The sequence below is a fragment of the Panthera tigris genome, chromosome F3, assembly GCF_018350195.1.
Source record: "Panthera tigris isolate Pti1 chromosome F3, P.tigris_Pti1_mat1.1, whole genome shotgun sequence".
NCBI lineage: Eukaryota > Metazoa > Chordata > Mammalia > Carnivora > Felidae > Panthera > Panthera tigris.
The window spans coordinates 41,200,958-41,227,584 of record NC_056678.1 but is presented as its reverse complement, the minus strand read 5'-3'; the positions used below and the strand labels follow the sequence as shown (position 1 = coordinate 41,227,584).

Genomic DNA, 26,627 nt, shown 5'->3' with positions numbered 1-26,627 from the left:
ACAGTCCTGCTCCCCAGGACCCAGCCTGCCTGACTCAGTGGCCAGACGCGCTTATGGGAGCCAAGAGCAAACCACGGCAGACAACATATAATTAAAGGCTAAGCTTTCTGTTATAGCTGGAGAGGGCTGTAGACAGGCTCAGAGATGGGAGACTGGTGAGACCAGAGGAGTCAGGGAAGGCTTTACAGAGGTGGTGATCCAGAGCGGGGCCTTGAAGGATAGGTGATGCGGACAGGCAGAGGGAAGGACACTCCAGGCAGAGTTAACAGGGGGACAAAGGTGGGGAGGTGGAGATGAGCACGTGTGTCTGCGCAAGATGGTGAAGGGCTTGGCCAGAGTGCACACAGGTTGCCGAGATGTAAAAGATCCATTTGGAAGGCACTTCCAAGGTAAATAGCGAATTGAAAATAAGTGACAGAATGTTCTTCTCCTAATTCCTAATGAAAGAAGCAAAAATAGCAGAGACCCCTGTCTCCAGCCCAAATATAAGTAGCAACAAAGCAAAGACAGAGACATAAGTTAGTGTAAATAAACTGCACAAACTGGCGACCAAGGAAAACTCTGGAACTCCTAATAATCTCCCCCTTTCTTCAGGAACTGAATTGGCAAGAAAACAAAATCCTGAGAATTTCCCTTAAAACCCCCCAATCTAAATAATGTTCTTTTCCCCTCCCTACTTCTGGTTTCCAGAGGAAACAGGTGAAACAGGGGAGTAAAATAAAGGCTCCAGGCTACTCACTGAATGGAGGAAATGACTTGAAGCCCAAGGGGATTCTTGGGGGGAGGGAGTGAACTCACAGAGTTAATACACTCTGACTCTGCAGACAGAGCAGAGCCCAGGCTGTCTAACAAAGACTGGGCTCCCCCTTCAGAGCACACTCCCCCTGCTTCTACTACAGAAAAGCGGACGGAACCTCCTCTACCCACAATACTAGCCCACAAACTTTAGCTTGGAGGGGAGAACCTATGGGGCCCAAAGATGACAGACTGAGAACAACTTGACAGCTTTCTAGGCAGAGGCCAGAACAAAGGATTCACATGGCAATTATGGATGTACCAGGGAGACCGAGGGCGGGAAGAAGAGAGCACCCAAAAGCAGGTAAAGTTCCAAGCCAAGGAAAAAAATATAACTAATGGAGGGGGGCAGAAGGAAATTTACCACAGTGGCCTCCTGCTACAAAACAATCTCCCAAAATAATATTCCAAAGGCGAAATGTTAAAAATGAAAGAGAAATGGCATCGTGGACGACAAAAACAAACTTGGGACCCAAACTACATTATTAAAAAAAACTAGTCAAGAGATTTGAGCCAAGGAACAGGGTAAACACTGCTGAAAATTGAGTGGGTGTCAGAGAAAAAACTTGGCTTTTGAATGCCAATGGTGACATGGTGAATGGTGGCTGAATGAGACAAAAAGGCTAAAACCGTAACGGATCGATGTAGGAGACATAAAGGTGATTCAACCACAGGGGTAATGGATGTCTCAGAGGGAGAGAATCCAAAAATGAGATGGGAGATATTTTCAAACATATAATACAGAAGAAAAATTCTCCAAAGTGGAGAAAGCAGGGAATCTGCAGCTCAGAAGCATCCGTTGTCTCAGGAAAATCAGATGCAGAGCATTCTACACTGTGACATATTCGAATTAATTTATCAAAGTTAAAGAATTAAAAAGCCTTTTCAGGCAGAAAAAGGAAGTCACTTAAAAGGGGAAGAAATCCCTCAGGCCTGCAAGGTGTTGTTCAAAACAAGAAAACCCCATCCAACATAGATGGATAGAGATGGGAGTCGAGAGAGTCATGGGTCCTGTATGCCTTCCCCATCCTTGTCCACCTGCACCACCAGGTTCCAAGGGGAGACAGACCCCTCCCATATGGAGTTTCTGATTTGATAGGGAAAACACAGCTCCTTGCATCCTGGGAATACACTATCGCCCCTTTCCAAGGGGTTTTAATTTTCTCCGTTTCCTCCATGCCTGTATCCTGACTGTCACCAAACTCTTATCATTTCTTCTGCCTCCTGCTGAACTCTGGTCTCCATTTTCCAGGCCCCTCCACCTCTCCCAGCATCTCTGGTCTACACCATCTCAGCTTCCTAAATATCTGGCTCCAGAGTTCCAACTTGCTGTCCCAAATCATTCATTCAGCCCGGACATCCTGGACACCTCCAGCAGCCCAGGCTGGGGCAGACTGTTGGGGCTTATGGTTCAAATGAAGAGACAAGATCTGTACCACTGACACCACCCGATTAAGCATTTTCCCGGGGTCTTGTCAGTGCTAGAGCGGTGATAGGAAGGAGTTGCATGCATATCAGAGCAGCCTGATACAAGCCCTGGATTCACGTTGAAGAGAAGCCCCTCCTCCTCCACCCCACTTATCTACTGACACCTCCAGCCAGACCCTTGGGCACCACTTGGGTTTAACCGAACTTTCTTACTTCCTATCACACGGTCTTCCTTATCTACCTCCTGGGTCTTTCTGTAGCTCGTCCCATAGTCCCTGGATAGCTTTCTCCAGCCTCCTTTCCCCTCTCAGGTGAGTTGGAGGCAGGACAAAGGGGTAATGCTTCTGGCCCTGTCTCACGCAGAGGGACCAGCTGTCCTTCAGCTTTGCTCCTGCCCCAGTAGGTTTTCTTTCTTTAGTCTCTTGTCCTTCCTTTTGCCCAGCGGGGCCCTCACCCCTCCTGGATCTGCAGCAGGCCAACTGTTCCAATTCCCTGGTTCCCAACCAGACTTAGGAGTCATTTCTGATTTCCCTTCCTCCTGGTCTTGTACCCTCTGAAAATCTCTAAATCAGATTGATTCTTCCTTCAAAACATCCCTCCGTCGTGTCTTCCCTTCTGTTCCTTCTGCCACCTCCTTAAACTAGACTTTGGTTGATAAACGAGAGCTTCCTAACTGTCTCCCTGTTCCCATCCCTTTGAATCAGTCTTCCTAAAATCCCTCCTTCTCATCTTTGCCTGAAAACCTTCAAACTCCCCTTCCCCAGGGATGGACAAAAGCCAAACCTCTTGCTCTGACACTGTGAGTCCCTCAACCCACCTTTCCAGCCTTTTCTCCAACACTCTGCATGAGGATCCTCTGCTCCCACCAGACTGGCCTATTCGCCGGCCACCAAACACCCCAACTTCCCCTCAGTGTCTTCACGACACTGCTTGGAACACTGTCATTGTCTTCACCATCTCATTCTTCATCATCTTTCCAGGTCCAGGACCCACCCACCTTCCCCCTGAAGCCTTCCCTCTTACCCTCTACACTTGCTTTACCGCCCCAGTATTCCTACTTTGCATGGACCTGTACCTATCATCAGCTATCTTGGCATGCATTACATTACATCATTAGCTGTCTTTTTCCACATTTATTCTACTGTTTCAACTAGAGTGTCAACCCCTCCCTGGAGGGCAGCAGCTGTTCTCATACTTCTTAGAATCGTCAGTGTCCACATAGGAGTTCTGAAAAATGCCTGCTGCTGTTCATTTGTCTGGGACCCATCATGTGATCTTCATTTTCCCAGTCTTGTCTCTTGCAGACATCTGACCCCATTCCCTCAGGGTGTCACAGGGATGTCACCAAAACTAGGATCAGTCACCTTGCTCTGTTTGCCTTGTGTAAATACTCTCAGTGACTTCCAGAAGGAGAGATGGAATGGCCATCCTGATAGAAAAACATGATCCATGAGGATATTCATCTTGGTTCTCTAGTCTCCCAGGACAGAGAATTAGATAAATTGGTGCCTGATTTTTCACCTTTCAAATGGATCTAAGCATCAACTGTTCTCTGATTTGGAAAATCACACCAGATTTTCAAGAGTAGGGGAGTCAAGTTTGCCATTTTAGCAGCGCCACTAACAGATATGTTCCCTAGCAATTAGTGTGTAACCCAAAGCAATTATACATGACCTCCAAACCCTTAGTAATTACCCTATGAACTTACCAATCACTCATAGCAATTAGCTGGGAACTAATTTGCACTCTAAAGTTCTCACTGGGGAGGCAGAGGTAACCCCAGTCCCCAATTCCTGCCAGGGATACTATCTCCCAGGTAATTACCCTGATGGGGTGTTGGTGTCTAATTACAAGTGATGGCATTTCTCTGGTTCTCCAGGCCTGGGAACTGAGATGAATTTATCCTATCCTGGTGCCAAAGCATCAGACTGCACCATCTGATTGTTGAATATGGTAGAAATCATTTAAGAGATTCTTGACTTGTATTCCAATTAGCTTGGTATAGTTATTATATTTGCATAGTGAGAAACAAATAGGTTAATTTCTGCTTACTGATGATGGTGTAAGAGCATTTCTACAGCTCTACTGTCATTTGGCCTCATGATAATCCCCATGGGGTCAACAGGGGATGATCATCCTCATTTTATAAAGGAGAAACTGAAGCCAGACAGTTCAGTAACATGTAGGGAAGAGCAAAACAATCCAGGCTTCCAACCCAACTCTGGAGTAAACATGCAGCCCCCAACAGGACCCCTCCCCCCACCACCCCAGAGTGGGAGGCAGAGCAGCACTCACAGCACCACAAGGCTGGTGAGGTTCTGGAAGGCGTAGTCAGGGATGTGGCTGATGCGGTTGAGGGCCAGGGTCATGGCCTGTAGGGCAGGGAGGTTGTTGAGGGCCCTGACAGGGATCTCGGTGAGTGCATTGTCGTCCAGCCACAGGTGGCGGAGGGAGGACAGCCCTTCAAAGCTCCTTTCCGGGACCAGGGAGATGAGGTTGGCATCTAGGCGCCTGGTGGAAGAGAGGATGGAGAAGATCAATCCAGGGCAAGACGCAGAGCAAGGTTTGGGACTGGGCCGAGCTGGGCCAGCCAGGACCCCAACAGGGCCTTTGAAGTACCCTAGGACTAAAGCTGCGACTTGGCCACCACTTATCCTATACCCCACCTGTTCAAGCTCCCATATTTTGCCTCCATTCCAACCCAGAATTCTTGATTCTTTATGCCATATGTCCCTATTTATGATACCAACTCCTCCTCTCAGACCCAATGTTGAACCCATAGCCCATCTGTGGATAACCAGTATTTCCCTCATACCCTCAGGCTTTTAAATTGATGGCCTAGCTCCCCTGCTTTGGGTGTGCCACTCTTCTTCCCAACCCTGTCCGGTTCAAGGTCATATAGTGGGGATGCTCCCACCATTTGCAGAGGGAAATCTTCTCCCTCTGGACCTAAGCAAAGAAAACGCCTCCCCAAAGACACTAGCCACTCCCTGTCACCCAACCCTAGTATCGTTTGCTCCTAGTATATGAAGCTCCTGACAAGGTCCTGGGGCTTCTTGCTTAGAACCTATGGGACCTATGGGAGGTCCCTATATAATACAGTTGAAGTCCTTGATATGCTACTTTTCAGAACAGGTGAACAGATGGTGGTGATCTTGTCTGTGCAAAACCAGAGATTTTTAGGTTTCATGAGAACTTCTAATGTAAATTATAAAAGATCTAGAAGTTCAGCCCAGCAAGGCAAGCCCATCTTAGCTTTTTACAGGTGTATCCCATCCGTGATGTCCTTTACCAATATGCTACTGTCTTCTGCCTCCTGGTCTCTTGGGCTGAAATCGGATCACCCTGGGTGGTTGGTCCCATGGGGACCAGACAAGCTGGCCTGTGACCATTGGTCTACTCCTAGACTTTTCTATCTTGAAGAGAGGCTTTGCCTTGAGGCATGGTTCTCCCACACGGTATATGGCACCTAAGTCACTGAAACCCAGCCTTTGTCCACAAAGGCGCTAAGACTCCCTAATCCTGAACCTAAAGGACAATTGATGTGACTGGGAGTTCAGGGTGTGCAGAGGAAGGTCCAGAAGTGCTTCTATCTCTTCCCTAAGCCATTTCACCAGTGCTCTTCTTGCCAAACATCTTAAGCGCCACTTGGAGACACTCCCTGGCTTACCATCAAGGGGAAAGGTGGACAGGCCAATGCTGGAACCTTAGATGGAAAAGCAAACTGACTGAGATAGTCTTTGAAAGCTGTGATTAGGAAAGACCTCCCACCCACATGAAACCTCACCTGATGGGACCAAAAACCTTTCAGTAGGTGCCCTCTGCTGGCAAGGCATGTCACTCCAGATATAGTCTATACCAATGGTGGTCACCATACCCTTAATGGTCTGACTGACTGGAAGCTTATGAAAATACAGACTCCCAAGCCCCTCCCCAGGGTAGTCTAGTTCAGAAGGTCTGGGGTGGGGCCTAGGAATCTGTTTCTAAAGAACACCCTAGATGCTTCTTTGCACAGACAGGTTTAGGAAACATTGGATAAGTATCAGCTGCCGAGAAGACAGTGTCCCTGTGCTTCCTTACGTAGCTTACAATCCAGTGGGAAAGTCAGCCATATTCAGAGTGCAGTGATACGGGGGAAGCACAGGTGTGTGGGCCTCAGGAAGGGCCTCCCGGACAAAGTGATGTTTACATGCAGACCTGGTGGCCAAGGAGGAACTGGTCAGGGGAGGAGATGGGGAAAAGAATTCCAAGCAGAGCAAAGACATATGGGAAATTGAGGGTGCAGCGTTGTAGGAGACTGAAAGTGGTCAGGTAGGGCCGCAGGAGGGGAGAGAGAGGGAAACAGGGAGCCACTGAAGGGTTTAAAGCGAAGGAAGAACGGCCAGATTTCTGTTTCAGAGAGATTCCTCTGTTGACCTTGTTGGTATAGGAGAAGGGCCATATTGGAGGCCGGAAGACAGGCAAAGAGATAGTTGCTTTACACAACCTCCTGGTCCAGAAAGGGATAGCCGTACCCATAAAGCTTGAGAAGTAAATTTTGCCCCTCTGGTATTCAGTCCCAAAAAGTGTCCTCTCCTGATGGTGACCCCTGTTGCTCCTGACTCGGGAGAGTACGCTGCTGGCCTGGCAGGCTCCCTGTCACAACAAAGTCATCCAGCAATTCCAGGGGTCTTCTCAGCACCCCATCAGAATGCCACTGCCCTGGGGCGCCTGGGTGGCGCAGTCGGTTAAGCGTCTGACTTCAGCCAGGTCACGATCTCGCGGTCCGTGAGTTCGAGCCCCGCGTCAGGCTCTGGGCCGATGGCTCGGAGCCTGGAGCCTGTTTCCGATTCTGTGTCTCCCTCTCTCTCTGCCCCTCCCCCGTTCATGCTCTGTCTCTCTCTGTCCCAAAAATAAATAAAAAACGTTGAAAAAAAAAAAAAAAAGAATGCCACTGCCCTACTTACTTCCTCTCAGTGAGGGCAGCATCTTGGCCCCAGCTTTCTCAGAGACCACAGACAGACAGCCAAGCCCTGAATCTTAGAACTACACAGGCAGAGTGACCTTTGAGAGAGCCTTAAGAAAAGATAAGATTCAGACAAGGAGAGGTAGAAAGCGGGGTATCATGAGTGAAGGCTTCAAAGCAGGACAACACAGGGCCAATGTGGATGGGGTAAGTGGGCACAGATTTCAGACATCCTTAGGAAGTCAAATCAATAAGGCCCAACAACCCACTGGATATAGGGGACCAGGACAGCTACGGCATGGCTTGTCAGACAGGCCTGCGTCCTGCTGTCTGCAACTGCTTACCTAAAGGGTAGAACAGACCCAGGAGGCCTGAATCCCCAAGGTGGGGGTGCTCCCTCTCTCTCTAAAGCCTTGGGCTGGGAGCAATCCTATAGTGACAAGTGTGACACCAATAGCAACCGATGCTTCTGCTTACTGAGACCTTGTCATACGCCAGGTGCAAGTGTGTGATCTGTGCTCTTGTAGCAATTCCACGACGTAGGTCTGATTAGCCCCATTTTACAGAGAGATGAAGCCACCCAGCGTCCCTTAGCCAGTGAGTCACAGAGCTGGGGTTCCAACCAAGGTTGTCTGGTGCCGAAAGCCATGTGCCTCACCGCTGTGTGATGCTGGTAATGGGGGGCATGAGGAGGGTGGGAACCTGCTGCTCTATTTGACAAAGCCTGAGAATCAGGGCAGAGGCCATGGCCGAGCCCCTGGTAGACAATGGCCCCGGGTATATGGACACAGGGAAGGTGCTATGGGGCAGACAGAAAGTGGCGCTGGGGCAGGGCAGGGGGGAAACCGTCTCTTACCCTGTGGCTTTGGCGGCATTTGGAAGCTACCTCTCATGCATATGCATATGTGTGAGTACACACGTGTGCCCATGCATGCACATGTGCACACTTTCACATGTAACCTATGGCCCTGATTACTCCACCTCCTGCATTTTGTGCAACCCAGAGGCAGGAGGGTCCGAGAGGGGTCACTTCTACCAGGCTGGGCCAAGCACAAGCCTGGCTCAGGATGATACTTCCCCAGGAAAGGGCTGGGCTGGATGAACCCCCGGGGCCCCTTTCTGCTCTATTGGAGAGAATTCCTCTCCCAGCTGGGCTTGTAGATCTCTTGGAGCGGGGTGGTGGAGCATGTTAGAAGGAAGGTGCCTGAAACCCTGCTCCTGATACCTGGGGACAGGGACGTGCCAGAGAGGGAAATCAAGCAAACTGACAAATGAAGAAGGTGGGATGAACATGTGGAAGAAATCAGATCTGAATTTGTGTTTAGGGTGAGCAGAATCCAGGTACGTCGCTCAGGCCAAGGTAGGCTTGGGCTGGGGTGTGGACCCAGCATAGCGTTGCTGGATTTAGCAAATAAAAAGACAGGTTGCCCATTTAAATTTGGATTTCAGACAAATAACACATAATTTTGAGGATAAGTATGTCCCATGCAATATGTGGGTTGGAGCCCAGGTAAACCCGAATTTCAGATACACGGGAATAACTTAAAAAAAAATTTTTTTTAATGTTTATTTATTTATTTTGAGGGAGACAGAGACAATGTGAGCAGGAGAGAAGTAGAGAGAGAGAGAGGGAGAGGGAGAGTCCCAAGCAGATTTTCTCTCCCCAACACGGGGCTTGAACTCACGAAATAGTGAGATCATGACCTGAGCCGAAACTGAGAGTCAGATGCTTAACTGAGCCACCAAAGCACACCCACAAGGAATAACTTTTTAAAATTAGTAAGTCCCATGCAATATTCCTATTTTATGTGGTGACTCTAACCCAGGGGCTCTGGTGAGCAGGAAGGAAGTGTGAGCTTAGCCATCAGATCTAGTCACAAAGCCCCTCTCTTAACACTTTTGGGTTGCTTTCTTCAGCTATATAGGTTGACTACCTGCTCATCTCAGAGACTGAGGTTAAATGCAGACAAAACACCCCATTTGAGGCCTGCTACCCAGAATTACCCTTCCTTCTAACAAGGAGGCTATCCACAGGGGCCCTGGGGACCCAAGGGAGAAACTGGGAATCTGGCAATTATGGATCCTCCTGGTGGGTTTGGCTGTGTGGACAGAGCACCCCCTTTGAGGTGGGTTTCCTGAGGAGCCCAGAGCAGAGTGGGGGAGGCAGCAGGGAAGAAAATGGAGCAGTACTGGCTTCTATTTTCCTCCTTCTCCTCTTATGGGACATACCCTCCCTCCCTCAGGGACCTCTGAACTTTGGGGAGCCCCCAAGAAGTCCCTTCCACTCTCTTCCTGTATCTGAAATTCAGGTTTACCTGGGCTCCAACCCACATATTACTTGAGACATACTTATCCTAAAAGTTATTTGTTATTTATCAGAAATCCAAATTTAAATGGTCAACATGTCTTTTTATTTGCTAAATCCAGCAACGCTATGCTGGGTCCACATCCCAGCCCAAGCCTACCTTGGCCTGAGTGATGTGCCTGGACTTCCAGCTCACCCTAAACATAAATTCAGATCTGGAAGGATGGGTGCTGTCTGAGGAAGCTGCCTGACCCCCCTGAGTCAGGGTTCAGGCTGTCCTGAGGTCCCTCTAGGGCAAGTGGGCCAGGCTCCCGTGCATCTGGGTGGGAGACAAAGGAACCTGTAAGCAACCAGCAGAATTCTCCATTTGGGAATAATGGACCTTTTTGAGCTGTTCCCCATCCACAGGTGGGAGGGCCAATCCAGACGGACTCTGGTTTGGCAGGAAGAAAAGAGCAATTATACCAATTAAGCTCTGGAATAAAATCAACAACCCCCAACAGCCCTTCTCTTTCTCCCACGTGGGCCTAGCCTGCTTGAATGATTCCTGACTATAATTCTTACCTGCGGCAATAGGGCAGATTCGCTGGGACCTCACAGGCCAGTTTGGGCTTGCTTGGGCTCTGCAGAAACAATTTAACCTTTCTAGGGCTTATCACACTCCCCCGACCCAGAGCTGAGGCTGAGGCAGGCAAGGGGGCAGGAAAAGCTTAAGTGAAGGTTGGGGGCCCTTCCCTCCAAGTCCAAGTCCCAAGGAGCAGGTGGTCTGAAAGTCACCTGGCCATAGGACATTCCAGAGAGCTGGCGACTTGGGGGCCTGGTCCTGTTGGACTAAAAGGAGATAAAGACCTAACAGGAAGCAAGTAGCAGCAGAAGATATTTGGGTTAGACAGCAAGAAGTTGCTCACTGACAGTGACCCAGAAGGACAATGGTGTAAACTCAGAACCACATTATATCAGCCTAAAGGAGCCTGGCAGCCTCACTCATTTTATACAAGGAACCTGAAGCCCAGAGAGATAAAGAGAAATGCCCAAAGGGAGTAGCAGGGCTGGGACTCAAACTCAGGGCTTCTTTCTACTTCTTTCCATCAGCCTGGCTTCCCTAAAAGGATAGGATGACAGAAAGACACACATCTCTCTCAGCTGCAGGAAGCATATTTATATCTGGAAACCAAAGTCCCTTACAGCCCATAGGGCATTAGATTGACCTAATGGATTCTTTCTGGAATTTCCTTCTTTAATCCATCTTATTTCCTACCAGATCTTAGTCACATACAAGACTAGAGGGACAGATTAAGGGCTCCTAGTGGACCACCAGCTGATCCACAGATGTCACCAGGTATTCATTTAAAAGGGATCATGAATGTGAAGTTCCAAGCTCAGGGCCTGTCACATAGTACCTGCTCCCTGAACACAGGCTGGCTTTGAATCTAAAGGTCAGCATGTCCCAGGGGAGGATCAAGAGGCCAGCAGGGAGAAGAAAGCAAGGGTCTTTCTGTTCTATTACACTCAGGTCATGTGTGACTTGAGTCCTTTCTCCAGGCTGGAGCCATGTGTTATGAGAGACTATGGTGATTATAGGACAAGATCCTTAGGAGCAAAGAAAATCTAGAAACCAGGATCCATAAAGATAGATGGGCTTGAAGTGGGCTCCACAAGGCTGGGGACATTCAGGGAAGACTATTGTTTCTCATCTATCTAGACAGAATCTGTGTTTCTAGGGTCCCTTCTGTGATGTGGTCCCCCATCCTAAGAAAGTATCCACAGCCCATCTTAGGCTCTGGAGTATCCCTTTCCTTTGTCAGCCCATCATGTTTTTGCAGAGAAGGAGAGGAGGGCCAAGGTGCCATTTCAGAAGTTCAGAGACAGCTTTCATCCTGTGACTGGCTCACTGAGTTTGGTGTGCTTCTCTGCCCCAACTCTCACTCCTACCTAGCTACTTGCTTCTCTGCTTGAACCTGTTCACAATGCAGGCCTTCCCCAGTAGGATGGGCTTGTGATTTACAGGGATAGACACAAAATGAGAATGGAAAACCCTTATTCAAAAATGATTAAGAATTTCAAGATGGCGGGGAGCCTGGGTGGTTCAGTAGGTTGAACATCCAACTCTTGATTTTGGCTCAGGTCCTGGTCTCATGGTTCATGAGATGGAGCCCCATGCCCGGCTCTGTAATGACAGCCCAGACCTTGCTTGGGATTCTCTCTCTCCCCATCTTTCTCTCTCTACCCTCTCTCAAAATAAATAAACATTTTTTAAAAAGAGAGAGAATTTCAAGATGGCAACAGCAGAGCACTAAATCTTTTGAGCCAAAGTCCTGAATAACTGCACAGGCCACATGCCCACGAAGCCAGTACTGCTCCTGAGCTCAGAAACCCTCAAAAGCTGTGGGCCAGACCTTCTGTTCTCAATTCCTGATTGTGAGTATGAGGGTAAGAAAGAGGTTGGGGGTGAGGTACCTTGAGGACAAGGACTGTCTATTTGGCACCCAGTTGTCAACTAGCTGCTCTGAGCAAAACCCAGTCTGGATTTTCACCTCAAAAGCCCCATTCCCCATCCCCAGCACATACAGGCACAGAGGTGACTTTCAGCAGGACAAGGGGGCAGTACAGGGGCAGGGAGCCTCTCAGGCTCTGGTTGGAGTGGAGTACAGGCAGGGTAGAAAGGGGAGGATATTGAAAGTGAAAAAAGAACAAAAAGCAGCCACTATGGAAATGGTTATTCTGTGGGGAAAATATTCCATGTGGGAGCCGTTCATTGCCTGGAGGGACCAACAGCCCTGACGGAAAGCCTGCCAGGGAAGGCGAGGGTTCCAGCAGAGAGCAGGCTGGCACCTGCAGAGTGGCAAGGAGGTGCTCCAGGGCCTTCCACAGGCAGCAGGCCCCAGCACCAGCCACAAGTGCCAGCCACCAGCCTCCGCATGGAGGGCCATGAGGCTCTAACAGTGTGTATGGGGGGTGCTCCCTGCCCACAGAATGCTCTGGCCCTGCTTAGGGAGGGCTCGTGCATCTGGGGACCAGGCACACTCAACCAGCTTGGGCCCAGTACTCAGATGACTTTACCTTCAGACACACTGACACCCTCCCAGGCTCCCTTTGTAGAGACCACAGCCTGCCTCCTGTGACGGCCCTTTGTGGTTCCATGAGGGACCCTGTAAGGTCTCTGCTACCCCCAAATACTTCCCCACTACCCATGGGGTTGCCTGAAATGCCCCCTCATTACATTAGTCTCAACTCAATCACTGTCATTCCTTTGGTCTTGAATTCAGTCGGATTGGATTTAGTTCAATCAAAAAGGATTAAAAAATTCAATCCGGTGGATTGGATTAAATCCACTAAACATTCACTGAATACCTACTGTTAGGCCAGTATTGTTCTCAGTTCTGGGATTCAAATAGTATAACACATAGTCCCTCTCCAGAGAAGCTCTCAGACTATTTATTATTTAATAAAAACAATATAAACTCTTTAGCTAACATTTATTGAGAGTTAGCTGATTGCCAGCTGTGTTTGGCATCTTACATATATTTTCATATTGAATCTCTACCCCATTCCGATGGAGTAGGAATCTTATTACCTGCGTCTTACATGCAGAAAAGGAGGCTCATGGAGGTGAAGCCATTTGTTTGACTCCAAAGCCTGTGGCTTTAAACCCACAGTTATACATACTTCAGTCAAGTGTATAGAAAATGCTCAGGAAGCTGGGTCCCACTCTTTCTGTCTGTGAGAAATCCAGAAGACCTCACGGAGAAGGTGGCATTTGAGCTGGCTCCCAAGGGAGGAGGAGGAGTTTTCCAAAGAGGCAGTATTAGAAAAGGGGATGCATGTCCAAAGGAGCAGAAAGGGCAAAACCACAGAGGCAGGGAGGGTGTCTGGTGAATAGTCAATGGTGTACACATGAGTGAGAAGGGTCCAGAGATGAGACAATGAAAGCTGCAAAGGGGCAGGTTATAGTGGGTCACAGGTTAAATTGGCATTTTAGGAAGATCACTGAGGCTCCCATGTTGGGATTGGATTGGGAGGGATGGGTGAAAGCAGAGGGCAGGGAGAGAGAGTTGGGAGTCTGTCTCTAGTGCAGAATTCCAAGTTCTCCTTATGAAAAAGTAAGGCTCTTGGGGCACAGGCCCCAGGAAATCAGAAAAGGTACAGACAGGAGGGGTGTGAGGCACCAAGGGAAAGCAAACTGAGTTTTCCAAGACTGTCAGGCCAGGAACTCTGATGTAAACGCCTCATATCCCTCAGCTGCATAGAACAGAGGGGCCCAGGGTCAGCCACATAATTCTAGAAGTCTTTCCAATGCTGCTCATGTCCTGTGGGACCTCAGGCTGCCCCATCATCCTGATCCCCTAGCTCACGGGGGCTGCAGGAAGTGAATGCTAGGCAAGTCCACCCTTTGCCTCAGCTAACAACTTTTATTCCTGTCTAGGATGGTAAAGGTCAGGGGAGGGAAGAGAGAACCTAGACAATCCTTGAGCCAAAGCTCTTCACCTTGAAGTAGACACCGCTCAGCCCAGGTTTATTGATGAGCCTTCCCCTTGGCAAGATGTCAGTGCTTGTCCTGAAAGGCCCTTTCCATTCAATGAAAAGAAATCTCTTTGGGAATGCAAGCTGGTGCAGCCACTCTGGAAAACAGTATTGAGGTTCCTCAGAAAACTAAAAATAGAACTACCCTATGACCCAGCAATTGCACTACTAGGTATTTATCCAAGGGACACAGGTGTACTGTTTCGAAGGGACACATGCACCCCAGTGTTTATAGCAGCACTATCAACGATAACCAAAGTATGGAAAGAGCCCAAATGTCCATTGATGGATGAACAAATAAAGAAAATGTGGTATATATATACAACGGAGTATTACTCAGCAATCAAAAAGAATGAAATCTTGCCATTTGCAGCTACATGGATGGAAATGGATGGTATTATGCTAAGGGAAATTAGTCAGTCAGAGAAAGACAAAAATCATATGACTTCACTCATATGAGGACTTTAAGAGACAAAACAGATGAACATAAGGGAAGGGAAACAAAAATAATATAAAAACAGGGAGGGGGACAAAACAGAAGAGACTCATAAGTATGGAGAACAAACAGAGGGTTACTGGAGGGGGGGATGGGCTAAATGGGTAAGGGGCCCTAAGGAATCTACTCCTGAAATCATTGCTTCACTATATGCTAACTAATTTGGATGTAAATTTAAAAAAAATAAAAGTTAAAAAACAAACAAACAAAAAGAAATCTCTTAGCTAAGGAGAATAGTCCAGCAGATGCTCTTAGACAGCTGATAACTTGGGGCTATAGTCAGAAAAGGTGTTGGCAGTGTGTCTACACTAGAAATAGCAACCAAGCTTCAAACCCAAGTGATTGAACACCAGACCCACCTGTAGGAGATTTCCTTCACACACCTTCTCTGTGCAAGGCACTGACATATATGTAGTCTGGGCAGCTAAGGACTCCCCAGACCCATGATTCCTCCAACTTGGGTGCTGTAACTTTCTAAGACAACACTGTCTAACAGAGCTTTCTGACATGAGAGAAAAGTTCAATATCCACAATATCCAAAATGGTAGCCACTAGGCACACGTGGCTATTGAACAGTTTAAATATGGCTGGTGTGGCTGAGCAACACCATTGAGCAATCTACCATTGAGTAGATTAAAATCTACTTAATTTTAATTGACACATGTGCTCAGTGGCTACCATACTGGACAACACAGCCTTAAGAAATTAGTCAGGCTCGGGGCACCCGGGTGGCTCAGTCTGTTGAGCGTCTGACCTTGACTCAGGTCATGATCTCGTGGTTCGTGAGCTCAAGCCCCACGTCGGGCTCTGTGCTAATAGCTCAGAGCCTGGGGCCTGCTTCAGATTCTGTATCTCCCTCTCTCCCTGCCCTGCCCCTGCTAGCTCTCTCTCTCTCTCTCTCTCTCTCTCTCTCAAAATAAATAAACATTAAAAAAAAAAAGAAATTAGTCAGGCTCAATGCAAGACATTAGGGATACAGGCATGAATGCCTGACTGAAGGATCTTACAGTCTAGTAATGAAGATGAATAAATAAACAACCAATGGTGATGCAGTGTGTGTGTGTGTGTGTGAGAGAGAGAGAGAGAGAGAGAGAGAGAGAGAGGGAATCTGTGTGTGGTGTGTACCAAGAGTTGGGGGAACAAATAGAAGGGTGTGAGTTATTCACCCAAGGAAGGGAAGGTAGGACAGGTTTCCCAGAAGAGGTACATTTGTACTGGGCCTTGAGGAATAACTGAATTTCCACCAAGTGGACAAGGGAACAGGCATCTTGAGCACAGAAAGGAGTGTGTGCCAAGGTGCTGACCAAAGTACAACATGTGAACTAGCTGTGTGTGCCAGGAGCAAGGGCTTGGGTAAGATGGGAAAGGTAGTTGGGAAGGAAATGTGCTGGTTCTTGGGGGCTTTATGAATCTGAACTTTAACTTGTAGGCATTGAGATGGCTTAGGCATTTCTCAACTATGGTTGAGAAACAAAACTCTGGTTGGGGAAGGGATGCTGGCAAAGATCTTGTCCTATGGAATCACAGAGCTCTTGACTTCAGATAGGTCTCTTTCCCCTCTCTGCGTTCAGTTTCTTCACCTGAAAAGGGAGGGTTAGCTTTAAGTGTCTTTCCTACTCTGTCCTTCTAGATGTGTATGCCTTCTTTGGACAAGTCTTCTGTGTTGTATCCTTGTGTACCCAAGACAGGGGCTTACTGAGCAGGCCAACTTATAAGCATGTGGTGTCATGCAGAGGCTTAGGGCAGCCAATCCCCACTCCCATGATCCACAAGCATTTCAAGATGACTAAAATTCTACCTATTGGACAATGTTCCTTCTTAAAGTGTAGAAGTTGCCTATTAACGATTTTTTTTTAAATCTGGCAAGTATTATTAGGTAGTCTTTTAATGGAGAACAGCTTTTTGAGAGAAACTTCTGGAAATGGAACACAGACTTGGAATGCAAGAGCTTTGGGCCAGAAAGAGCTGGGAGGGATGATCAGTCTAGGTGGGAGAAAGGCTAAGGCCAACTTTGGACCTTTGAACAACTTTAGTAAGCCCCACTTAAGTGGCTTTTCTCTCCATTAGACTGGAAGTGCCCTGAAGGCATGGGCTTTGTCCTTTCTTTCCCTGAAACTGGCCCACAGTGGGCATTCAATCTGTTTGTTCGTTTGTTTATTAATGGAGTCATGAGTGCTTCCAGCACTGCTCAGAGAACTGCCTGCTGAGAAACCAGTCATAGAAGTGGGAGCTGAAAGGGACCACACTCAACCAAGAGAAAAGGGGTGATCATCCAAGGTCAGAGAGTGAAGAGATGGCAGAGCCAAAGAAGGTGTTTGGCTTTGAGTCCAGCATTTACTTATCTCCTGCCCTTGTTCACCTGAAAGAAGGTATTCATTAACCACTGACCCATAGACAGTGCCATGGGGATAGCTCCCCAGAGACCCCACAAAGGAAGATGTCTGCTTCTCTCCCTATGTTGCTGGCTGAGGCCTTATGAAGAGCTTGGTCTCCAAGAGCCATTTCTGGCAGAGTCCAACAGTTGGGTCCCACCCGTTGGGTCCTAGCCATGCCTTTATATACCCAGAACCCATTACCAGGCCCTCACAGGGTGTGCACAACTTCTGAGAGTCCAGAAACTAAAACTCTTGGGAGTTGGAACCCAAACACTCCTGGGGGGATGGATGGATCCCATGGTGACAGAGAGCATGGGGAGCAGAGGACCATGACTGAGCCACCAGAAACTTAGAGAACTCAAGCTTCCCTGCGGGGGGGCGGGGGGGCAGATGGAGCCTTCAATTAATCTTTGTGCTTCTGCTCATGATTGAAGGGCAAAGGGCAGCTTAGAGATACAGCAATGCTTTTTCCTCCTTCTCCTTACGCAGGGGAAGGTCTGAGTTTATTGGAGGAAAGTGATTTCATCAGTTCTGATTTATGCCACCTAATAAGATCTCTCCCCTCTCACTGTCAGCCTTTCAACAGATCAAAGGTGGGATATTAAAACGAAGGCAATTTCAACTCGTTCTCCAGGCTATGCTAATGCCCAAATCACCCTTTCTCTCCATCTGTCAGGAGAATTGATGGATGTGCAAGAACCCCAGGAGGCAGAGAAAGCATTTCCTTTGTATACATCAAAGGATGATACCTGAGCATTCCTCCAAGCCATTCCTTGTGTTTTAATTGGCAGCAATATATAAAAATAATTACCAGCCCTCCAGGAGGGAGTCAGGGAGAAGACTCTGTGTATAGTCTTTATGAGCTTCCCCAGAAGACATAGACCTAGAGATCTGGGCAGAAAGCCAGCTTTGTGGGTGACGATCCCGGAATCCTCGGGTGGGGACCACAAAAAGCCATCCTATCCATCCCCCAGCCTCTAGCCATTGGATTCCAGACATCAGGCTGGCTTCTGGGGACCTTCCTGGGCTTCCTGGGATGTGTTTGAGATCTGGATCCTGTGGTTGCCTGGGGCCTGGATGGCTGCCCTTGGCAAAAGGCACTGTGGTTGGTGGAGGAAGATGCAGATGGGGATTTTCCCAACTTGCCTCTCCAAAGAGGGGGCAGTGATGTCAGAGGTTTAGGGAATATAAGCAACATCCCAGCACTTTGAAGATACTTAAAAAGTCATCCAAGCAGACTCTGTGGTAATAGGTACCAGGGAAAACCAAGCCACATGTTAATACTTCTAAATGTACCATGGGAAGAAGGGAAAAAAGAAGGAAGGGAAAAAAGTGTATATCATATCTGGTTTCCCTAACACAGGGTTCCAGTCCTTCCCATAGTCTATTTTTTCTTTCCTCATTTCTAGGGGCTCCAAGGCTCTTTATGGACCAGTATGAGAACTAGGGAGGTTATAGATATGTGGTATCAATCCTCTCCTCCCCAACGTCTCTACTTCCCATCAATCTATCCATCTATTTATCCATCTATTCATCTATCTGTGCATCCATCTGTCCACTGATGCATCCATCCATCCATTTATCCATCCATCCATCCATCCATCCACCCATCTATCCATCCTTATAGACTAGAGAACCACCACCCCTCCACCACCATGTTGTGGTCTTGTCTTTCTCTTCATCAGTCATTCATGGCTCTGGTAAACTCTAAACCGTTTAAGCATGAGCTTCAGGATTCCTTCCCTGGATTGACTCTCTCACTAACCTCATTTCTCAGAAGATCTCCCACTCTCCATTTCATCTGGGAAATATACTTCTCTACCTACCTCCCTGTCTTGGAGCTCATGGTTTATTCATCTCTCTTCTTTTGCAAGGTTGGTGCCACTGTTTGAAATATGCTTCTCCCTCCTCTCTTCAAAGCTCTACTTAAACTCCTTCAAGAGCCTCCTGACCTAACCCCTCATGGTGCTGGTCCTTCCTATATGCATCATCTTCTCAGTCTTTCCTGATTGATCTGTAAGTACTTACTGTACCCTGAATCCATGCTAAGATCACTGACACGGAGAGACTAGCCATAATCCCTCTCCTTTAGCCTAGGAGAGAAATGAAAGAAACAAGTAAAACACACTTAAGTTGTTTTCAGTTCAAATGGAGGAAAACTTAACCACCTTCTCACTAAAACACCTGCGAAGACACAGAAAAACTTGACATGATGAAAGACACAGAAAGACATGATGAAAACTTCGACTTTAACCAAAAGCAACACTTGAGGTAGCAAATGTGCCATCCACCACCACCACCCTAACCCCTATTTTTATATTTATCCAGAGATTTCAACTCCCTGAAAATAACATGGCAGGAAGGTAAGGACTGGAAGTGGCACCTTCATCCTGGGAGGTGAGTTTCCCCAATGAAAGGACCCTCCTGTGGCAGATGGAGGGCAGCCTTAGTAGTCATGCATCTTGAGACAGAGCTCCATAGTAGCATCACCTAAGGAGCTTCTTTAAACCATGGTGCCTAGGCCTACCTCCAGAATTCCCAAGTCAATTAGTTCGGGCCTAGACATATTATCATTCAAAATTTCCTCCAGTGATTCTAATGTTCAGCCAGGCTAGCAAACCACCGGTTTAGCCTTTCAGATAGTCCTTGGTTGACAGAATCAGATAACTACTCACTGGGTGAGGAGTAAGATTCCACTGCAGGATACCAGAGCTATGCTAGATGAATATCTGCTTAGATGCTAAAGATTTGCCTGGGAATTGTACACACCAACCTGCTTTTCATCTATGTATCTGAGAAGCTGATTGAACTAGCACCAAAAGGCTAGAAAACCAAACCATTTAACTCACATTACCTCCCTAATGACAAACACTGCACCTAGATAAAATTAACTTTATTCAAAGAGAAGGAGAAAAAGCATAAACTCCAAGAGATATTTGTTAACCCATGTTCATAGCAGTATTCACAATAGCCAAAAGGTGGAAGCAATCCACGTATCTATTGACGGATGAATGGATAAATAAATATGGTATATACGTATATAAATACAATGGAATATTCAGCTGTAAAATAGAAAGAAATTCTGACACATTCTACAACATAAATGAATCTTGGAGACATTATGCTAAGTGAAACAAGGCAGTCAATCACACTTACATGAGAGCTACCTAGAGTAATATATTTATAGACAGGAAGTCTATAGACTTCTGAATGGTGGTTCAGAATGGTGGTTGTCAGGGCCTAGGGGGAAGGAGGAAACATGGATTGTTGTTTAATGGGTATAGAGTTTCACTTTTGCAAGATGAAAAAAGGTCTGTAGATGAATGGTAGTGATGGTTACACAATGATATGAATGTACTTAATGCTACTGAACTGTATACTTATATATGGTTAAGATGTTAATAAATTTTATGGGGTTTTTTTTGTATTTTGCCACATTTCTTTAAATGTTTTCAAAAGATACAGAAAAAAAATTTAAGGTACTCTTTTTTTTTAATTCTGAAGGACAAGAAGATGGTAATAGCATCTTGAAAGCCAGGAAAAGATCAAACCTCTGAATATAATTTATTACTACAATGAGGGGGGAAAAAGTAGATGCTTATTTGGCATCCTCAATAATGTATAAGAAATTTTGATCCCTAGGAAATAAGAGCAAAAATCCAAAGAAGAAAAAAAGCTGAGATATAAGAACATCAGCATAAAATGGGAAAAAATAAAGATAAATTTGGAAGACAAACTGAAATGCAAAGGGAGCTGGGTGGGACATGGGAATGTTGCAAGGAAAGTAAAGTTGAAAGAGCAGAATTCAGATTTGCATTGTAGGTAATAATGAGTAGAACTGGCACCACAGAACATTGAATCAGCAATGGGGAGAACAAATACAAGACCCGATCTTTGAAGTCAGAATAAAAGATAAAAGTTATGAAAATGAAGATGAGTAAATAGGAGAGAATTGAATTTGAACTTGAAAACTACAGGTATTGCAGAGGATTAAACCCAGAGTGAATAGAGCAGAAGCATGACAGCTTTACCTGGGGGAAACACAAAACAAAACATTCTGAAGCTGAAAAAATATATTGTTAAGAAATGTTTATTATGTTCCAGGTAAACTGAATGAAAAGAAATTCATACCTAGTCATATTCTGCCAAAATTTTTAATTGTAAAGAAGAAACGAGGAATGTTATCAAAGAATCCACTTCTCAAAAAACGGTCTGGAACCGGACGGTTTATCAATGAGTTCTTCCAAAATTTCAAGTAAAAAATAACTTCTATGCTTTATAAACTGTTGCAGGAACAGAAAAAGCTGTATTCATACTCAATTCACTCTTTGAACTTAGTTTAGTCTAATAGCAAAAGCTATCAATAAAAGCACGGAAAAGAAGCTATAGACCATTCTCATTCATGAATATTTTATTAGGATATAAATATTCTAAGTATAACACTGGCAACAGAATAATGCAATAAGTATAATCTACCATCTACCACCATGAAGACAGAATGATCCCAAGAATACTATGGTAATTAAAATAATGAATTCTCTTACAGTATAATGGATTCAGTACATGTAATCTCCATATATTCTGAAAAGTCACTCAGTAACATCTGCAAATCCTAATTTTAAAGACTTAGGGGCACCTGGGTGGCTCAGTCAGTTGAGTGGGTCCGACTCTTGATTTGGGCTCAGGTTATGAACTTATAGTTTGTGGGATCAAGTCCCAGATGGGGCTCTATGCTGATGGTGTGGAGCCTGCTTGGAAATCTCTCTCTCCCTCTCTCTCTGTCCCTCCCCCATTCGTGTGCTCTCTCTCTCTCTCTCTCACTCTCTCTCTCTCAAAATAAATAAATAAACTTTAAAAAAGTCAAGCATCATACTTTATGAGAAAATGTTAGAGATTTTCCTATTAAAATCCAGAACAAGATAAATATGTTCGTTGCCATAATTGTTAATAATCATAATCATTCTTCTGAAAATTCTGATTAATTCATAAGGCAGAAAACAGAAATAAAAGTTATGCTTATTGTCTGAAAATAACATTAGATACCTCCAAAATCTAAGAGAACCAGTGGTAAAACCCTTATGATTAATAAAAGAATTCAGTAAAGTGCCAAGATACAAATGGATGTGTACATCTCAATATTTTCCTAAATTCTAACAATAACAGAAGATGGAATGCTGAAAGCATCTCCTTAACATTACTAGTAACCGCCAAAAGAAGCTCATGAACAAACAAAATGAAATAAACATTGTGGAATAACTCTAGCAAGAAATGCATAGGTACTTCATGAAAAACAAAAACCACAAAAGGTTACTGGGATGTATAAAAGATGTTTTGAATTAAGAGAAATAAGTCCTGTATGGGAATAAATTTTATAAATATGTAAATTGTGTACAATTCAATTTATAGATTTAGTGTTGTTCCAACTAAGATCCCAGTGGGATTTTTTTGGCAGGGGTTGGGAGTATCTTCACAAAATAAAACTAAAGTCCATGTCATAAAATAAATAGATGAGAAAAATAAAACAGAAAAATAGACTAGAACTCCCCCATCAAACACTAAAATACCTAATAAAAAACTATTAGAACTAATAAATGAGTATAGCAAGATGGCAGTTTATAGGATCAATATATGAAAATCCATTGTGTTGCTACACACTTAAAATGAGCAATCCAAAAATGAAATTAAGAAAATTCCATTTACAATAACATAAATGAGAGTAAAATACTTAGGAGTAAGTTTAACAAAAAATACAAAATTTATACTCTGAATACTATAAAACGGAAGAAATTAAAGAATACATAAATAATGGAGAGACATCTCATAGTCATGGGTTAGAAGACTTCATATTATTTAGATGGCAATGCTCTCCAAATTAATCTACAGATTCAACACAACCCTCATTAAATTCGCAGTGTCCTTTTTTTTTTCTTCAGAAATTGACAAGCTGATCCTAAAATTCATATGGAAATAGGAGGGAGCCAGAATATTCAAAACAATCTCAAAAAAGAACAAAGTTAGAGAACTCACAGTTCCCAACTTCAAAATTTACTACAAAGCTACAGTAATCAAGACTGTATAGTAATGGCATAAAGATAGACATACAGATCAACTGAATAAAATCGAGAGTTCAAAAATAAATTCGTTCTTTAGTGGCCAGTTGATATCAACAAGGGTGCTAAGACAGTTCAACAGGAGAAAGAATAGTCTTTTCAAAGAATAGTCTTTGGGGTGATGAAAATGTTGTGTTGGAACAACTTAGCAAAAGAATGAAGTCAGACCTTTACCTTACACCATATACAAAAATTAACTCAAAACAGATCAAAGACCTAAAACTCTGTAAGATGCTCAGAATACAACATGGACATAAATCTTCCGGACCTTGGATTAGGCTATCATTTCTTAAATATAACGCCAAAAGAACAAGAAACAAAAGAAAAAATAGATAAATTTTACTTCATCAAAATTAAAAGCTTTCAATCTTTAAAGGACACTATCAAGAAAATGAAAAGACCGGGGCACCTGGGCGACTCAGTCAGTTAAGTATCCGACTTCGGCTCAGGTCATGATCTTACAGTCATGAGTTCGAGCCCTGAGTCGGGATCTGTGCTGACAGCTCAGAGCCTGGAGCCTGCTTCGGATTCTCCCTCTCTGTGTCCCTCCCCCACTCATGTTCTGTCTCTCTCTCTCAAAAATAAATAAACATTAAAAAAGAAAGAAAATGGAAAGACAAGCCACAAAACAGGAGAAACTATTTGAAAATTATATATCTGATAAGGGAACTGTATCGAGAATATATAAAGAACTGTTACAACTCAACAACAAAAGACAATCCAGTCAAAAATGGGCCAAGGATCTGAGAAGACATTTCTTCAAACAAGATAAACAAATTGCCAAATAAGCACGTGAAAAACTGCTCAATCTCGTTAGCCATTAGGAAAATGTAAATCAAAAACCACAGTGAGATACCACTTCATACCCATGAGGATGACTATAATCAAAAAAGACAGTAACAAGTGTTGACAAGGATGTAGAGAAATCAGACCCCTCCCTCATACAGTGCTGGTGAGAACGTAAGATGGCGCAGCCACTTTAGAAAATAGTTTGGCAGTTCTTCAAAAACTTGTGCGTAGAGTTACCATATGAACCAGCAATTGCACTCCTAGTTAAATATTCCTAGTGAAATGAAAACATATGTCTACACAATGTTCATAGCTGCATTACTCTCAGTAACTAAAAAGTAGAAATGACCCAACGTCCATCAGCTTGATGAATAGGTAAACAAAATGTGGTATGTCCATTCAGTGGAATATTTTTCAGCCACAAAAAGAAATGAAGTACTGATACATGCATGAATACAGACATGGATGAGTCCTGAAAACATCATGCTAACTGAAAGAAACCAGACACAAAAAAGCAACGTGCTGTATGATTCCATTTGTATGAAATGTCCAGAACAGGCAAATCCAGAGAGACAGAAGGTGGATTAGCACTTGTCAGGGGCTGGGAGAAGGAGAGACGGGGCATAACTGCTAATGAGCAAAGGTTTTCTTTTGGGGATGATGAAAATGCCCTGGAAGTAGATAGTGTGATGGAGGTACAGGTTTGCCAACCTGCTAAAAACCACTGAACTTTCCACTTTATAAGGGTGAATTTTATGCTTCGTGAATTAATCTCCATTAAAAAAAAAATTTAAATCCAAAATGATTACATCAGCACTATATTAGTGCAATCTTGCCGAAACAACAAAACAGATCCCAAATAATTTGTAAAGATTTAACGTGTCACAAAGGAAGCATGTCTGTTTATAAGAACATGTGTGTTCATACAGAATTACACAGAAATGTTAACAAGCATTGTGTCTGGGTGGTAGACTTGTGGGTGATTTTTATTTTCTTCTTTTTACTTTTTTGTATTTTCTAAATTTTCTACAATGAGTCAGAACAAAAATAAACATGTTTTTTAAAAACAAAGTGCGTCAGTGTATAATTAAGTCCCAGGCTCCGGAGTTGCTGAGATGAGGGAGGCCAGCAAGGGAGCTCTCTGCGGAGCCTGCATGGGGAAGGGCGCTGGCGAGGGAAAGATCTGAGAGTGAGCAACGAAAGGACACTCCCTGCTTCACGTCTGCCTCTGTGTCCCTTCTTTCCCTGGATCTTCTACCAAAGCAATCGCCAAGCCCAGCAATGGAATCTCAAGGTCGTGCCTCCTCCTCTTGACCCAAGGGCCATTGCTACGGCCTCGGTTCTCTCCGGCCGTGGCCTCCTGGCCGGCTTACTGTCCCCCTTCGGCTAAGTCCCCTGTGCCCTCTCAAAGGCATAGATTTGTTAAAACCCTGCAGTGGCCTCCACCGCCTCCGAGGCGGTCCCTGGCTGGTCATCAAAGGCTCAGGCCCCCTCTCCAGGTCTTCTCTCAGGTAGGCTGGTGTGTGGTGCTACAACCTCGGGAAACGAGTCCTGCCTCCGCACCCCCCTGGCCCCCAAGCCAGTGTTCCACCTCCCGTGCCTCCAATTTGCTGCCTCCATGCTTTGCTCAGGCCCCTCCTCTCCCAGCAAAAGCTGTCCGTTTACCTCCACCTGTCTGCCCTTTATTCTACCTTCAAAACCCAATGGAAAGGTTGTCTCTTCCACGGAGCTTTGCTGATCTTCCCAATCGGAAGCCATCCCCACACACCATGGAGCTGCCCTCTCATCTCAGACGCTGGTTTGTCAGGCTGCTGAGACTACCAGCATGGTGACTCCGTGCGTCCTCGTGGCCACAATTAGAATCAGATGATGTGGGTTCTCCAAAGCCCTAAACACTTTGGGAAAGATAGCTACAGCTTTGTGTGTGTATTTAGAGGCCCTTTATGTACGGTGACAGTGTCTCCTTCCTGCCCTTGCTCTAGGCTCCAGGTGGAGTCACGGTGCCACCGGCATGGTGACACTGCCCCTTGGAAGTTTGAGGGAATCAAGGACCATGTTCTCTATGTGTGTTGAGTCTTTATGACAAGACTAACCCAGAAAAGGTCTCAGTAGACTCCCATTTTATGAAAACCCCCTGCTTAGCGGAACCAAGTGGAGATTACCATGGCCTCGGAGGATGATAGGTTTAGGTTTGAAATTGCTGAGACGGATGTGGAGAAGTTAAGGTGTCCACAGTAAATGGCAGATTACACTGCAGATAGGAAAGCTGTTTAGGAATAAGATATCAGTCCCCTGTTTTCACTGACAGAAGTCTCAGACAATACTGGCAAATGTCTGGGAGTGAGGACGCATTTTGGCATCGTTGCTGACTTGGACAGAGTAATTCTGTTGGACTTGTATTTAAATGATCTAAGTGGGGGCTCCTGGATGGCTCAGTCGGTTAAGCGTCCGACTTTGGCTCAGGTCATGATCTCACAGTTCATGGATTCGAGCCCTGCGTTGGGCTCTGCACTGACAGCTCAGAGTTGGCTTCGGATTCTGTGTACTCCCTCTCTCTGCCCCTCCCCAGCTTGTGCTCTCTCTCTCTCTCTCTCTCAAAAATAAATTAGTAAACATTTTAAGATAAATCAGTCCATTATCTCAGTGTTTTGCCCTTTGAAAAGAAATATATAAAACCAAAAAAGAAAAAAAGGAACCGGGTTGTCAAACTTCTCACCTATGCGGAACGGTAGGAGTTAGACAGATACGGAGTTGAAATCTCAGTTCTGATGCTCGGTGCCATGGGGTACCAGGCACAGCACCTGACCTTGCAGGAGCCCAGCAGGTGTCAGCTGCCCCCTTCCCGCTGCACTCTGGACCTCTT

At 45.4% G+C, this 26,627-nt stretch overlaps 1 protein-coding gene across 1 annotated transcript in view; it reads right to left on the bottom strand.

The window, feature by feature from the left end:
• LGR6 (leucine rich repeat containing G protein-coupled receptor 6) overlaps positions 1–26,627 on the bottom strand; it is a 90,618-nt gene that overhangs the window by 36,321 nt on the left and 27,670 nt on the right. Inside the window, exon 4 of the mRNA XM_015539464.2 lies at positions 4,519–4,734. Within this exon, the coding sequence (XP_015394950.2) occupies positions 4,519–4,734 (216 nt within the window). The remainder of the gene's footprint in view (positions 1–4,518; positions 4,735–26,627) is intronic.